This window comes from Mauremys mutica, chromosome 1 (genome assembly GCF_020497125.1).
Source record: "Mauremys mutica isolate MM-2020 ecotype Southern chromosome 1, ASM2049712v1, whole genome shotgun sequence".
In the NCBI taxonomy this organism is placed as follows: Eukaryota; Metazoa; Chordata; order Testudines; family Geoemydidae; genus Mauremys; species Mauremys mutica.
The window spans coordinates 262,593,881-262,610,742 of NC_059072.1; the positions used below are offsets into that span (position 1 = coordinate 262,593,881).

General features: G+C 46.2%; 1 protein-coding gene across 1 annotated transcript in view; it reads left to right on the forward strand.

Moving 5' to 3' along the window:
- Window positions 1-635: 635 nt before the first annotated feature.
- METTL21C (methyltransferase 21C, AARS1 lysine) overlaps window positions 636-16,862 on the forward strand; it is a 63,665-nt gene continuing 47,438 nt past the window's right edge. The window contains exon 1 of the mRNA XM_045001869.1: window positions 636-766. Coding sequence (XP_044857804.1) covers window positions 636-766 — 131 coding nt within the window. The remainder of the gene's footprint in view (window positions 767-16,862) is intronic.

Here is a 16,862-nt window from a genome sequence, read left to right on the forward strand (position 1 = left end):
GGCTGTATTCTTTTGTACTTAGTACATGGATAACCCCTTCTGGTGAATTTAGCTCTTTGGCTGGTGCTTTCGCAGTTTCTGTTGTCCTGCAGATCTGGAGAGCTTTTTTGAAAGTTAAGTCTTCATGGAGCAGTCGCTCTCTTAACACATTGTCTTTAATGCCACAAATGATTCTGTTTCTGATCAGAGACTCTGTCAGCTCACCAAAGGCACAGGTTTTACTGAGTTTCCTTAATTCTGTGACATATTGTTCAATGGTGTCATCAGTTTTTGGCATGCATGTAAACATTTTGTGTCTCTCAAAGGTTTCATTCCTTTTTGGCATGCAATATTCCTCAAATTTAGTCCGCATTCTTCAAACTTAAAGTTGTTATAAATATCCAATGATTCCTCCCCAACAACATGCAAAAAGGTTGGTGATTTCACTTTATCATTTTTTCTCATCTGCCGCTGTGGCTGCTAAACACAATTCAAATCTCCGCAGCCACCCCACCAGAAGCAGAGGTGTGTGTGTGTGTGTGTGTGTGTGGGAGAGAACAGGAACCGGAAATATAAAAGGCCAGCCCTCTAGCTTAGTGAGAGCAGAGCTGCCAGAGGAGCAGGATGCCTCTCTATGCTGCTGGAGCCTGGATCTGATGGAGGCTGCTACAATGCCAGAGACCCGGAAGGACTGCTGGAGCTGCCAGATGCTAGGAACACTGAGGAGCTGTTGGGGCAGCCACTTGCCATTTACTCCAGTGAGACCAATGACAATCCCAGAATCCAGGTACCCCCGGACTGTGAGTGTAGGAAGGAGCCCAGGGAAGCTGAATAGGGTTCATCTGTGTGAGTGACTGCAAGCTGGCCAGTGTTTTGTGGCTGGATTTCCCTGCTGACCACTCCGCTGTTGTGAGGGCCTTGAGCTGGCACGCATTGGAGTGGGTAGGCCTGTGTCCCCCTATCTTCTGCCACCCTACCTTTGGAGGTGGCAGACTCCCCACCTTTCAGCCAGGAGGCCTGCATTGGTCTTGCACCTGCCTGAGCTAGGATGCCAGATGGTTTGGCTGGCTCTCTCGTGAGAGAGCTAATCTCCCCCTAGACTGCACTGTTGGTCTACCTGACTGTTGGCCAGAGCCATTACCTGAACTGATTGCTGCCCCACCCCGATTGAGGGCTCCAGGTAGACAGTCTCCCTACTGCTCTGCCTCACTGCAGGCTAGAGCTTTAACTGATTGCTGCCCAACGCCCTGAACAGAATCGCTCTAGGAGCATTGCAGTGAGAGGGCCTGGCCTCCCACCATGTTGGACAGGGAGGGGACCGCGACCATCTTACAGGCACAGATTTTTTTTTTTTTGCTGCTATAAAACTACAAGCTCATCTCCTCTACCATTCCTTTGTCCCTCTTGGCATTATAGCTTTCCAAGGACTTTCTTCCACTGAATATCTTTTAGTTTCTTTCCTCCAATGCACTAGTGTGCATTTTTCCATCTTGAATTTAATTTTGTTGTTTTTACTTACCATTCTAATCTCTCTTATGTAACCTTTTGTAGCCTTTATCTTGAAATATTCCCAATTAATATTAAATTGTTAAAGGATGCAATAAAACAACTTAGTTTTCAGGTTTGCGCCACTAGTTCAGTTACAGAAAATGTATTAGTAGAGGACCACTACGCAACACTTTGAATGATAAAACCAAACTTTATTCAAAAGAAAAACAGTTAAGTTATCAGGCATGCAATTACCATGTACACAATACAATTATACTTGCACTCAAAGATAAAATGGTATATCAGTGTGTGATCAGTCCCCTGACAACAGAAATAAAACCTTATAATATTGGCACCTAATGGTACCCTTCTGACGTTAATTAGCATGCTCCACAAATTAACAAACTACTCCTTTTGTAATCCATTATAATACTAATTAACATTAAACTGCCCCTTCCCATAGTTATATTTCTGCCAGCTCCTTATTGGCCTTTTACATTACACATTATTTTAAATTAACATCTGCCCCAATGTCCTTCCCATACTATCAATATAGACAGCATTTTAATAAAACATCCACAATTCTCAAAAACACTCATTAAAACCTTGCTCAAAACAGTTGTAACCAAAACAAATCAGCCACATAACCTTGGGTCATGTCCTTGCTAACTTCAGTTTCCCCACCTTAGTGTCTCCAACTTATCTCTAATTTCTGCTCACATTAGAAAGTGCAGGGTCCCAAACTCCTGTACACTTAGGTTAACTTTAGGCCAAAGCCTAATTTCTACATAAGCATATTTTTTAGGCTAGACTTAACCCCCTTTTTATTTCCTTCCTGTTTTTCACACAGTTTCCCAATTTAGTGTCTGCTACACATTTAATTAGTATGCTATTCACTCCCTCTCTGAGGTTAATGAGGATGTTAAATAAGACTGGGCCTCACACCAACCCCTCTGATACCCCATTAAACACCTGGCTCATTTGCTCTTTTCTGAGCTGAATTGCCGTGTAAGGTAAATTGTGTCCGTTACTTTTACCTCCATTTTAAATTATGGAGCGTGTGTCACAAAATCTGCCTTCATTTACAAGAGCTTTTATGGTGGCCCGAAATGCTGCATGGGCAGCAAACTATTGGAATCCATATGACAGACTGTAGCCCCAGACATGTCTGGCACTCCTTTTTCTCAGTGCTTATAAATCATTGGCTTCTGACAAGCATAAGTTCTCAAGAGAGATGAAACCCAGGACTTTGTCCAAAGTAGTAAGCACTTGAAAACTGGTGCAGCATCAGACAGTTTTTATTTATGAGGAACAAAACAAGGCAGTGTTTAACCTCCGACTTTTCTGGAATATCCATGGCCACTTCTAGATCACCTGCTTAACGTTATGAGCCAACTCAAGGACATAATATAGATTTCAGAACTGAGCTCACATGTCCATAGGCCACTGGAGTACTTCAGTTAGCTGAAAAGGGGGGAAAATATTACACTTCACTATTCTGGGCAAATGCTATGCATAGTAACATTACACTGAGACCCAGACATTAGAGAGAGACTCCCTCATTGCCAGCAACAACTAATCAGCCCAAGAATTCCTGAGCAATGACATCAGGCACACAGAGTCTCTGGAAGAGTCAAGTTTGATAATAAAATCAGCAGGAGAAAGATTTGGCAAACCATGTCACACATATGCCAACCTACGTTGGCTTCCTGCAGTGAGGTTTTGGCCCTGTATTTTAAGAATGATGGACAGGAGCAGTGCTGAAGAGGAGGGTGGAGCCCTCCAGCAAGCTGATAAAAGCTGATTTATATAAATGGAAAGTTACATGGCGAATATGTTTTCCTGTTTAATTGCTGCAGTTGTTCCTTTAGTTTATATCAATTTCCAAGGGAATTATCTCACTGTGAATCTTCATTTTTAAACTGCTGACATAAAGGATTCTGGATTGCAAATTCAGAACATTCCACCTGTAATTGAAGTGATCACCACTGACAACTGTTTATAGGTAGAAGTGAATCCAGAAGCATTTGGATTTGGTTCAGCACTAATTTTAGGCCAGCATTCAGTTTTCAGGCTCAAGGCGAAAGCAGTTTTAGAGTCTAACTGATCAAATCTTGCAAGCTGTGTGTATGAGTTTTCCATCTGTTCTACAAAGAGAATTTGGTCACATCCAAACAGAAAGTGGGAGCAGGCCCCCATTCTAGTTTTCACAAGACGCTGTTTTTATTAGTTATGCTGGGAACTGTGGGATAGGTTCCCAGGAAGGAAAAGTGCTTTGTGTGAGTGCAGGGATAAGTGTAAGTGAAATAGAATCAATAGTGTGAATGTTCTGTAATGTGCAAGTCACATACAGACCAGTGCTAACATTTAAATCATACATGGTTCAATTCTCCAGTATCAATGAAACCCTGGAGTCAATTTTCTTCTTCGTCCTGTGGCAGAAGCACACTACTTTTAATAAATATTATGCCATGTCAGAGTGCAACCCCTTCTGCATTGAGTGTGGGATCTATTGGTGTCAAATTGCGTATCTTAAAATGCGACAGATTTTTTTTCTAGTTCTACTCAGGATAGTGTGTACCCCATGCCATGGGAGGCCATCTTGCAGAAATCAAACCATTAGTTTCCACAGCAGATAATGAGGACTAACATGGATATTTTCCAGATTACCACACTGCCTCATTATCTCATGATACTATTGAAGATGATATGCATTTGTGCTGTTAAGTCTGATCTTCAATTAAATGAGCAGTCTTAAAAAAATGTTTTCCCCCAATAAAACTGCCAAACAATTGTCTCTCTCCTTAAATTCCTGAAGCCTCAGTCAATCATTAGTCAACCACTGTTATAGTTAAAACCATCTGATTACTTTACTAAACATCAAAGAATCCTGTGGCACCTTATAGACTAACAGACGTTTTGCAGCATGAGCTTTCGTGGGTGAATACCCACTTCTTCAGATGCAAGCTCACGAAAGCTTCACCCACGAAAGCTCATGCTGCAAAACGTCTGTTAGTCTATAAGGTGCCACAGGATTCTTTGCTGCTTCTACAGAACCAGACTAACACGGCTACCCCTCTGTTACTAAACATCCTCACCCTCTCTTCCAACCCAACTGCAAATAATTAAGATAAACACTGATTCCTGTTCCACAAACCCTTGCCTTTTGTATATGAGGGGCCTCCGCACTTGACCAGGATGGAACTGACCTTGTTTGAATCACCATCAGCTAACTGGCAAATGTTTCCTTGAGGTGCCACCAGCCCTTGTGAGAACAAAATAACCTCATAGAATAGAATATAGAATAGAATATCAGGGTTGGAAGTGACCTCAGGAGGTCATCTAGTCCAATCTCCTGCTCAAAGCAGGACTAATCCCCAACGAAATCACCCCAGCCAAGCCTTTGTCAAGCCTGACCTTAAAAACCAATAAGGAAGGAGATTCCACCGCCTCCCTAGGTAACCCATTCCAGTGCTTCACCACCCTTCTAGTGAAAAAGTTTTTCCTAATATCCAACCTAAACTCCCCCCACTGCAACTTGAGATCATTACTCCCTGTTCTGACATCTGGTACCACTGAGAATAGTCTAGATCCATCCTCTTTGGAACCCCCTTTCAGGTAGTTGAAAGCAGCTATCAAATTCCCCTTCATTCTTCTCTTCTGCAGATTAAACAATCCCAGTTCCCTCAGCCTCTCCTCATAAGTCATGTGCTCCAGCCCCCTAATCATTTTTGTTGCCCTCCACTGGACTCTTTCCAGTTTTTCCACATCCTTCTTGTAGTGTGGGGCCCAAAACTGGACACAGCACTCCAGATGAGGCCTCACCAAAGTCGAATAGAGGGGAATGATCACGTCCCTCGATCTGCTGGCAATGCCCCTACTTATACAGCCCAAAATGCTGTTAACCTTCTTGGCAACAAGGGCAAACTGTCGACTCATATCCAGCTTCTCGTCCACTGTAACCTGTAGGTCCTTTTCTGTAGAACTGCTGCCTAGCCATTCGGTCCCTAGTCAGTAGCAGTGCATGGGATTCTTCCGTCCTAAGTGCAGGACTCTACTTTTGTCCTTGTTGAACCTGATCAGATTTCTTTTGGCCCAATTCTCAAATTTGTCTAGGTCCTTCTATATCCTATCCCTACCCTCCAGCATATCTACCACTCCTCCCAGTTTAGTGTCATCTGCAAACTTGCTGAGGGTGCAGTCTACGCCATCCTCCAGATCATTAATGAAGATATTGAACAAAACCGTCCCCAGGACCAACCCTTGGGGCACTCCGTTTGATACTGGCTGCCTACTAGACATGAAGCCATTGAGCACTACCCATTGAGCCTGACGAGTTAGCAAGCTTTCTATCCACTTTATAGTCCATTCATCCAGCCCATACTTCTTTAACTTGCCGCCAAGAATACTGTGGGAGACCGTATCAAAAGCTTTTCTAAAGTCAAGGAATAACACATCCACTGCTTTCCCCTCATCCACAGAGCCAGTTATCTCATCATAGAAGTCAATTAAGTTAGTCAGGCATGACTTGCCCTTGGTGAATCCATGCTGACTGTTCCTAATCATTTTCCTCTCCTCTAAGTGCTTCAGAATTGATTCCTTGGGGACCTGCTCCATGATTTTTCCAGGGACTGAGGTGAGGCTGACTGGTCTGTAGTTCCCGGGATCCTCCTTCTTCTTCTTCTTTTTAAAGATAGCCCCTACATTAGCCTTTTTCCAGTCAGAAGTTAGATGTGATAAATGCTCTTGCTGGAAGTTGGCAGAGTAACACTACTCTATTTCTTAGACTCCAGAAGGATAACACACAAGAACCCACAAAACACAGACACAAAGCAGGCTGCTTCTGAAAACAGAGAGGTACAACTCACCCCACCTAATTCTAGGTCGGGGTGGTCAACAGGTGGACAACGGGACAAATCTGGACTGCCAGATGCTTTTGAACGGACCCTGAAATCTTTTTATTTACTTATTATCATTATTGTTGGATTTTTTTATTATTATTTTCTCTGAAGACTGGACTTTGAATATACCTTGACCAAGAAATTTGGACCTTGGCAACAAATAATTGACTATCCCTATTCTAGGCTGTCTGCATACTGCCACTAGGCCCCGATAACACACTTCCCTACAGAACCCTCTAGGCTTTCAATATAGTCCATTTTCCAACCAGCTCATCTCAATATTCAAGCATCCCTAACAATACGATTATGTTTTACAAAGACACACACACATATTTTTGCCATATTTTACTGTAGAGTTTACATTCAGAACACATTATTCTGAAAATTTATAGTGCTTATAAGCTAGTTACTATGAGCAATAAAACATAGCAGGAAAAAATAGATTTTATAATAGCCACATTTATTCAATTCAACCTATATTTTCTAAGGACATAGAAATCTTTATGCTGGGAACTTTATGGGCCACAATAATAATATGAACCTGCAAAAATGTGCATGCTTGTTGCACCTCAGTTACATTCAACCCTACATATCTTATGCACACAGGATGAAATTAACTCCCATGTTGGGGTGCAGGGGAGCAGCACAAGGTCTGTGCAGCTCTTAAATCTCATTTAAGACCTATTTTGAGAATCTAAGTGCTGCATAAACCTTGTGCTTTCCCTCTGCATACGGGTGAATTTAATCCTGTGTGAAGTCATGTTTATGTTAATAGTTACAGGTAGTGTGACTGGAAATACATGCCCTGGAAAATCTACGTGATCTTTTTGATTTCACTGCCCTCTGTGGACTCTTGTGAGCAGTCTCACATGACTGGTGTAAATCTTGCTGGATTACTCACCAGACAGCTGTTCTATCTTAAAAAATCAAGCAAGACTACCAAAATCTCACATGGATATTCCTGAGATGACTGAACTCTTGTGGCTATATCGATCAAAACACAAATTAGAAAGAAAAACAAAGTATGGGTATTGAAAATTAAACTAGAGTATATCTGGTCAGGCAAAGGGCTAAAAGAAACTCTTGGTCTTCTGAGGACAAATTTTTAAAAAGGCATCAACCTAGTACTCCCTTCTGGGTTCAAAGGGGTTTTTTTTTTTTGCATTTGGGTGGTGGAACCGTTTACCAAGCCAAGGTCAGAGAGAAGCTGTAACCTTGGGAGTTTAATACAACCCTGGCATGGCAAGTATTAATTTTTAAAATCTTTGCGAGCCCCCACTTCCTGCACTTGAGGTGCCAGAGTGGGAATTCAGCCTTTACACCCTGTCTGCATTGTTGGAAGCACTAGGGGAGTGCTGCTGGTACGTTTTCCTTGTGTAGACAAAACCGAAGTGAAATTTGATGCTTTTACTTAGATTGTAAGTTCTTAGGGTATGTTCTACACAGCAGCTGGAAGAGTGCTGCCAGTGTGGCTGCCACAGCATGGGCAGCACCTAGGGTGACCGGATGAGACGGAGAAAATATCGGGACACATGGGGGGGGTCCACTGGTAGAGCAAAAAAAAAAAAAGCCGAGTGTTGCCGGTGGAGCAGCGAGGGAAAAAAAAAAAGCAGAGTGTTGCAGCAATAAATAAATAAACAAGGCAAGTGCTGCCCGCGGAACAAAAGATCGGGACAAATTGCGTCCTGACCAAAGATCGGTCGGGACACGGGACAAACACCTAAATACCGGGACGGTCCCGATTTTATCGGGACGTCTGGTCACCTAGCAGCATCTCGGACTAGCTTAAGTACAGTCCCATCGGACCCCCCCACCTCCGTCCTGGAGTATGTACTTGGGCCACTAACCTGAGCTGCCACCCATGCCATTGCAGCCACACTCTTATTTTTAGCATGTTAGCTCAAGCAGAGCCAGCACATGCGTGTCCTCCCAGTTGCTATGTAGACATACCCTTTAGGGCAGAAACCATCTTTTTATTCTGTGTACAGCACCTGGCACAATGGGATCCTGGTTCATGACTGGGCTCCTAGGCACTACAGAAAGCCAATAAAATAGTAATAATATCAAGGATCAATAATATCAATGATCTGGCTGGATAGCCCCAGAACAGAGACAGCACAGGCAGCAGCTATATAAGATGCCCTACAGTGACTCACCCTTGTTCTCGAAGAACCACTGCTGGGTGTTTAATCATTCCTTGGCCTTTGTACTACACACATGCCATTTAGTGCAATTGAAGGTGTGGTGATTGTGATGCAGATAGCCCATTCATGATGACAATATGTTCACTTTTAGATTTTTATTCAGAAGCTGTTAAAAGTTCTCCCAGTTAGAATAGGAATTCTCCCAGTTCCCTCCTAACAGTTTTCCCTTGGACCTTCTTCTATTTCCTGGTGTTTCTCTTAAAGGAAGTTACTTCTCTGAAAAGTCTCTCTGTAGAAAGGCTTCATAGTTGCTTCGATTCCATGGCCAAAAGAGGCCATCGGGATCAGCCAGTCTGATCTTCCACATAACACAGGCCATAGAACTTCCCCAAATAATTCCTAGAGCAGATCTTTTGGAAAAACATCCAATCTTGATTTAAAAATTGCCCGTCACAGAGAATCCATCATGACTCTTGGTAAGTTGTTTCAATGATTAATTACTCTCTCTGTTAAATATTCATGCTTTATCTCCTGTCTGAATTTGTCTAGCTTTAACTTCATGTTATACCTTTCTCTGCTAGACTGAAGAACTTATTATTTAAATCTTTGTTCCCCATGTAGGTACTTATAGACTGTAATCAAGTCACCCCTTAACCTTCTCTATTAAGCTAAATAGAGTGAGCTCTTTGAGTCTCTCACTATAAGGCAGGTTTTCTAATCCTTTAATCATTCTCATGGCTCTTCTCTGAACCCTTTCCAATTTATCAACGTTGTTCTCTAATTGTGGACATAAAAACTAGACACAGCATTCCACATCAGTGCCACATACAGAGGTAAAATAACCTCTTTACTCCTACTCGAGACAGGGGTGCTGGAACAATTTTTATAGTGGGGGTGCTGATAATGGAAATCGTGTATTTGGTGTTTATTACTTCTTCAAGCTAGGGGTGTGACAGCACCCCCCACACCTATATTTCCAGCACTAATGATTCAAAATTCCTCTGGGTTTGCACCCAAGGATTGCATTAGTGCTTTGGGGCACCGTGTTGCACTGGAAGCTCTTGTTCAGCTGTTTATCTAGCATGACTCCCAAATGTTTTTCAGAGTTACTGGGTACGTCTACACTACAGGACTATTCCGAATTTGCATAAACCGGTTTTGTAAAACAGATTTTATAAAATCGATTGCGCGCGGCCACACTAAGCACATTAATTCGGTGGTGTGCGTCCGCGGTCCGAGGCTAGCGTCGGCTTCTGGAGCGTTGCACTGTGGGTAGCTATTCCCTAGCTATACCATAGTTCCCGCAGCCTCCCCCGCCCCTTGGAACTTCCGGGTTGAGATCCCAGTGCCTGATGGGGCAAAAATCATTGTCGCGGGTGGTTCTGGGTAAATGTCGTTAGTCACTCCTTCCTCTGGGAAAGCAACGGCAGACAAGCATTTCGCGCCTTTTTCCCCTGGATTGCCCTGGCAGATGCCATAGCATGGCAATCATGGAGCTTGTTTTGCCTTTTGTGACTCTCACCGTATGTGTACTAGATGCCGCTCACAGAGGCGATTCAGCAGCGCTACACAGAAGCATGCTTTTGTTTTTGCATGACAGCAGAGATGGTTACTAGCCATATTGCACCATCCAACCCTTCCATAAATTGGAACTAAGATGATCATGGCTACCAGTCCTTTTGTACCATTTGCTGCTGTCATAAGTGCCCCTGGCTGCTCTTAGCCAGGGGTGCAAAAGCCAAAATTGGGAATGACTCCCTGAGTCAATCCCTCCTTTTTGGTATCTAAAAATAGAATCAGTCCTGCCTAGAATATAGGCAAGTGTACTAGATAACCACTGTATCATAGAACCAGAGAGCACAGCTGCTCTGTGTCAGATCCTGCAGAAATTATGATCTGTATGCTATTCACAGGGGGTGCTCCTGTAACAACCCCACCTGTTGATTCCGTTCTTCCCCCAGCCTTTCTGGGCTACCGTAGCATTGTCCCCCCACTTGTGTGATGAAGTAATAAAGAATGCAGGAATAAGAGATGGTGACTTGTTAGTGAGAAATGAGTGGAAGGCAGCCTCCAGCTGCTATGATAGTCCAGACAGGACATTAAGCAGTGTGTAGGAGAGAAGCCCAGCATCCCTCTGCTAGTCCAGGGGCAACTGAATCTTTTCTTTACACATGAAGGGTGGGGGCTGATGGAGCTCAGCCCCATTGCTATGATGACGATGGTTACCAGCCATATTGCACCATCCACCAGAAAAAATTAGGGCCAGGCGCCCTTGATTGACCTGACGGATGCTAGTCAGCATTGTTACTGCCCCATGTGCCAATAGGCTGATGAGGAGGAGGGTTACCAGTCCTTTTGTACCATCAGCCACCCATGGCAGGGGGGGAGTGAGGATGTTGGTGTTGACAGCTGCAGCATCGTGTCTATCTGCAGCATTCAGTAAAGATAGGGTGACATGTAAAAGAGTCAGAGGATTGTTTTCCCTTTCGCTTCTGGGGGTGGTTGGGGGGGGGGTGAGTAGATTGCCAAGCTATGCCCTGACCCACCGCGGACACTGTGTTTGACCCTAGAAGCATTTGGAGCTCAGCCAAGAATGCAAATACTTTTTGGAGGCTGCAGGAACTGTGGGATAGCTTCAGTCCTCCAGTCCATGAGCGTCCATTTGATTCTTTGGCTTTCCGTTACGCTTGTCACGCTGCAGTGCGCTGAGTCCCTGCTATGGCGTCTGTCTGGAGATTTTTAAAAAAGGATTCTGAATTTCATCTTCTGTAACGGAGCGCTGATAGAACGGATTTGCCTGCCCTTACAGTGATCACATCCGCATGGTCCGTGCTGGAGCTCTTTTTTTATTTTGATTTCGGACTGCATCGCCACCCGTGCTGATCGGAGCTCCACGCTGGGCAAACAGGAAATATTCAAAAGTTCGCGGGGCTTTTCCTGTCTACCTGACCACTGCATCCGAGTTCAGATTGCGGTCCAGAGCGGTCACTGGTGCACTGTGGGATAGCTCCCGGAGGCCAATACCGTCGATCAGCGTCCACACTAACCCTAATCCGATATGTTAATACCGATACTAGCGTTACTCCTCTCGTTAGGGAGGAGTACAGAAACCGGTTTAAAGAGCCATTAAAATCGATATAAGGTGCCTCCTAGTGTGGACGGTTGTGGCGTTAAATCGGTTTTACGCTCCTAAAACCGGTTTAAACGCCTAGTGTAGACCAGGCTACTGATTTCCAGAGTAAAGTCCACCATCACATAAATAGGGCCTATATTCTTTGTTCCAAGATGTATACATTTACATTTAGCTGTATTAAAACACATATTGTTTGCTTACACTCAGTTTACCAAGCAATCCAGCTTACTCTGTATCAGTGACCTGTTCTCTTCATTATTTACCACTCGCCTAATTTTTGTATCACCTGCAAACTTTTTCAGTGATTTTGTGTTTTTCTTCCAAATCATTCATAAAATGTTGAATATCTTAGGGCCAAGAACTGATTCCCCATTTACAATTGCATTTTGAGATTATCAGTTAGCTATCTTTTAATCCACTTAATGTGAGCCATTTTATATTTTTCTAGTTTTTTAATCAAGATATTGTATGGTACCAAGTCAAATGCTTTACAGAAGTTGAAGTATATTACATTAACACTGTTACCTTTATCAACCAGACTTGTAATGTCATGACAAAAAAGTTATCAAGTTTGACAGGATTTATTTTCCATAAACCCACGTTGATTGGCATTAATTATAATACCCTCTTTTAATTCTTTATTAATCGAATCCCATATTAGCTGCTACATTATTTTACCTGGGATAGGTGTCAGACTGAAAGACCTATAATTCCCTGTGTCATCCTATTTACTCTTTTAAAATATTGGCACAAATTAGCTTTCTTCCGATCTTCTGGAACTTCCCTGGTGTTCCAAGACTAATTGAAAAATCAACCTCAATGGTCAAATGAGCTCCTCAGCCTTCTTGGGTTTCACATTTATTTTGTTAGTTCCATCTGCAAACTCAGTGTGGGATCTGAAAGTCAAGCTGGGTTCTTTCTGGCTGATGCACCATCACCAGTAACCCTGACTCAGGTGAGGTGTGTTAGAGATGTATCTGAGATTCCCTTGAGTAGAACACTTCTGTGCACCTTGAGATAAAATATCTGCCATTGATACTTAGTTAACAATTCTGCTAGGTGGTGTGAGCACCAGGAAAGAACCCAGCTCATTCTCCGATAGCAATGCTGGCTCTGCAGTGCTAAAAGCAGTAAAAGTCAGTAAAGTCAGCAGCTATGCATGCATTCACACAGGACAGATCTGTTGCATAAAAAGGAGCCATTTTTAGTCCTTTTTTCTGATAATAATCACACTTTTTATATCCTTTGTGCAAAGGCCTATGTACCACACAAAATAGTGCTTAAATGGTGCAAAGGCCTTGTGCTGACCTTGTGCATTAGGATGAATTTTTGCCTTCTTTCTAGCATTCATGCACATTGCTATCTGTGCCCACACTTTATGCTTCAATGTAACTTGTGCACCAACATAGCTAAGAGTCAAACTGAGCATTCATGGTCTCTAGGAACTTGTTTAACCAGGTAAGCTAGAGGAAAGCTAAGAAGTGGGTAGGGGGAGATATGTTAAACAGGATTCAGCTGGAAGCTGCTCTTACATCAGCACATGAGGATCACCTGGTATTTTTTTCTTCTAGTATTGCCTGTTATGGAAAGCCAGGAAAATAAGCGTTCCCTTCTCTACAAAGATGTTTCTGACCCAGGAGGTTCTCTGGAATATTCCACTGTCTGGGAAGGTTGTCCTCACAGGGGTGGAAGACATCCCAAATACTGATGTGCAGAGGGTGAAATATCTGTTGCATTCTATCAGTTTTACTGCTAATTTAATTTAATTTAAAAGAAAAAATATGATTAGGAAACAATGTCCTTACCACTAGGGATAACAAAAACTGAAAGTATCAGAGGGGTAGCCATGTTAGTCTAGATCTGTGAAAAGCGACAAAGAGTCCTGTGGTAATTTATAGACGTATTGGAGCATAAGCTTTCGTGGGTGAATACTCACTTTGTTAGATGCATGTCACAATACGTCTGTTAGTCTATAAGATGACACAGGACTCTTTGTCACTTAAAACTGAAAGAATTGTAAAAAAGACAGTTACTCACCTGTAGTAACTGGTGTTCTTCGAGATGTGTTGCTCCTATCCATTCCATTGTAGGTGTGCGCGCCGCGCGTGCACGGTTCTTCGGAACATTTTTACCCTAGCAACTCCGGCGGGCCGGCTGGCGCCCCCTGGAGTGGCGCCGCCATGGCGGCTGATATATACCCCAGCCGGCCCGTCCGCTCCTCAGTTCCTTCTTGCCGGCTATTCCGACAGTGGGGAAGGAGGGCGGGTCTGGAATGGATAGGAGCAACACATCTCGAAGAACACCAGTTACTACAGGTGAGTAACCGTCTTTTCTTCTTCGAGTGATTGCTCCTATGCATTCCATTGTAGGTGATTCCCAAGCCTTACCTAGGCGGTGGGGTCGGAATGAGACGTGGCGGAGTGTAATACCGCAGAGCCGAAGGCTGCGTCGTCTCGAGACTGCTGCACCAACGTGTAGTGGGAGGCGAAGGTGTGGACAGAAGACCAGGTGGCCGCTCGACAGATGTCCTGGATGGGAACATGGGCCAGGAAGGCGGCCGACGAGGTGTGCGCCCTGGTCGAGTGCGCAGTGAGTCGGCACGAGGGGACGCGAGCAAGCTCGTAGCATGTTCGTATGCAGGCCGTCACCCAGGAGGAAATCCACTGGGAAGATACAGGCTCGCCTTTCATGCGGTCTGCGATCGCTACAAACAGCTGGGTCGAATGCCGGAAGGGTTTCGTCCGGTCAATGTAGAAAGCGAGGGCCCTGCGGACGTCGTCTCGAGACTGCTGCACCAACGCGTAGTGGGAGGCGAAGGTGTGGACAGAAGACCAGGTGGCCGCTCGACAGATGTCCTGGATGGGAACATGGGCCAGGAAGGCGGCCGACGAGGCGTGCGCCCTGGTCGAGTGCGCAGTGAGTCGGCACGAGGGGACGCGAGCAAGCTCGTAGCATGTTCGTATGCAGGCCGTCACCCAGGAGGAAATCCACTGGGAAGATACAGGCTCGCCTTTCATGCGGTCTGCGATCGCTACAAACAGCTGGGTCGAACGCCGGAAGGGTTTCGTCCGGTCAATGTAGAAAGCGAGGGCCCTGCGGACGTCCAGGGTGTGGAGCTGCTGCTCACGAGGTGAGGCGTGCGGCTTCGGGAAAAAGACCGGGAGGTAGATCTCCTGGTTGAGGTGAAAGGCCGAGACCACCTTGGGGAGGAAGGCCGGGTGCGGTCGAAGCTGCACTTTGTCCCCGTGGAAGACGGTATACGGGGGACCCGCCGTCGGGGCGCGGAGTTCCGAGACTCGCCTGGCGGATGTGATTGCCACGAGAAAGGCTGTCTTGCAGGTGAGATGGAGCAGAGAGCACGTGGCTAAGGGCTCGAAGGGCGGGCCCATCATCTGGGCGAGAACCAGGTTCAGATCCCAAGTCGGAGCAGGAGGACGCACCTGAGGGTAGAGCCGGTCTAACCCATTAAGGAAACGGGCAACCATTGGGTTGGAGAAGACGGAGCGACCTTCTATAGCGGGTCGAAAGGCTGACAGCGCTGCCAGGTGTACCCTGAGGGACGAGATCGCGAGACCCTGACCTTTCAGGTACCAGAGGTAATCGAGGACGGTCTGGATGGGGGCCGAGAAGGGGTTAAGACTTCGCTGGTCACACCATAGCGCAAAGCGTTTCCACTTCGCGAGGTAAGTAGAGCGCGTGGAAGGCTTTCTGCTTTCCAGCAGAACTTGCTGCACTACCGCCGAACATCTTCTCTCTGCGTCGGTCAACCACTCAGGAACCAAGCTGTAAGATGCAGCAACTGCAGGTTCGGGTGACAAAGCCTGCCGAGGTCCTGAGTGACGAGATCCGGCCATAGCGGGAGGGGAATGGGATCCCGAACCGACAGCTCGAGCAGCATGGTGTACCAATGTTGTCTCGGCCAGGCCGGAGCAACGAGTATTACATGAGCTCTGTCCCTCCGAAGCTTGAGCAGCACTCGGTGGACGAGCGGGAACGGAGGGAACGCGTAAAGGAGGGACTCTGTCCACGGCAGGAGAAACGCGTCCGAGAGGGAGCCTGGAGCTTGACCTTGGAAGGAGCAGAACCTGTGGCACTTCCTGTTGGCCCGGGAGGCGAAGAGGTCTACCTGGGGAAACCCCCACCTCTGGAAGATTGTGTAAGCCACATCTGGGCGAAGCGACCACTCGTGGGAGGCGAAGGACCTGCTCAGACGGTCGGCCAACGTGTTCTGCACCCCCGGCAGAAAAAACGCTTCGAGGCGAATCGAGTGGGTCACACAAAGGTCCCAGAGGAGTATCGCCTCCTTGCAAAGCGGGGAGGATCGAGCTCCGCCCTGCTTGTTGACATAGAACATGGCTGTGGTGTTGTCCGTGTACACCGCTACACAGCGGTCCTGAAGGTGAGTCAGAAAGGCGAGACACGCCGGACGGATCGCTCTCAACTCCCGGACGTTGATATGGAGGGAGAGCTCCTGGGCTGACCAGAGGCCCTGGGTGTGCCGGTCTCCCATGTGAGCCCCCCATCCAAGCGCCGACGCGTCCGTGGTCAGGGTGATCGACGGCCGAGGAGGGTGGAACGGAACCCCTGCGCAGACTGTCTCCGGATCCAGCCACCAGGTGAGCGACTGGAGAGCGGGACTCGGCACCACCACCACCATATCCAGTGGGTCGCGCTGAGGGCGGTACACCGATGCCAGCCTCATTTGGAACTGGCGAAGTCGCAGCCTTGCGTGTGCGGTCACAAACGTACACGCTGCCATGTGACCTAGGAGACGTAGGCAGCACCGCACTGTTGTCGTTGGAAAGGCCTGCAGTGACCGTATCAGGGAGGCCAACGCCTCGTGTCGAGCCCGAGGGAGGCAGGCTCTGGCCAGAGTGGAGTCGAGGACGGCTCCTATGAATTCCACTCTTTGAGTCGGAACCAAGTGGGACTTGTTGGCGTTGACAAGCAGGCCGAGGGACCGAAACAGATGCAGTATCTTGGACACCTGAGCTGCTACCAGGCCTTGGGTACGACCACGAATCAGCCAGTCGTCGAGATATGGGTACACATGAATTCGACGACGACGGAGGGCTGCGGCCACGACCGCCATGCATTTGGTGAATACCCTCGGTGCAGTGGAGAGGCCGAAGGGTAACACCGCAAACTGGTAGAGGTTCTCGTTGACCATAAAGCGCAGGTAGCGTCTGTGGGGGGGGGTAAATCACCACATGAAAG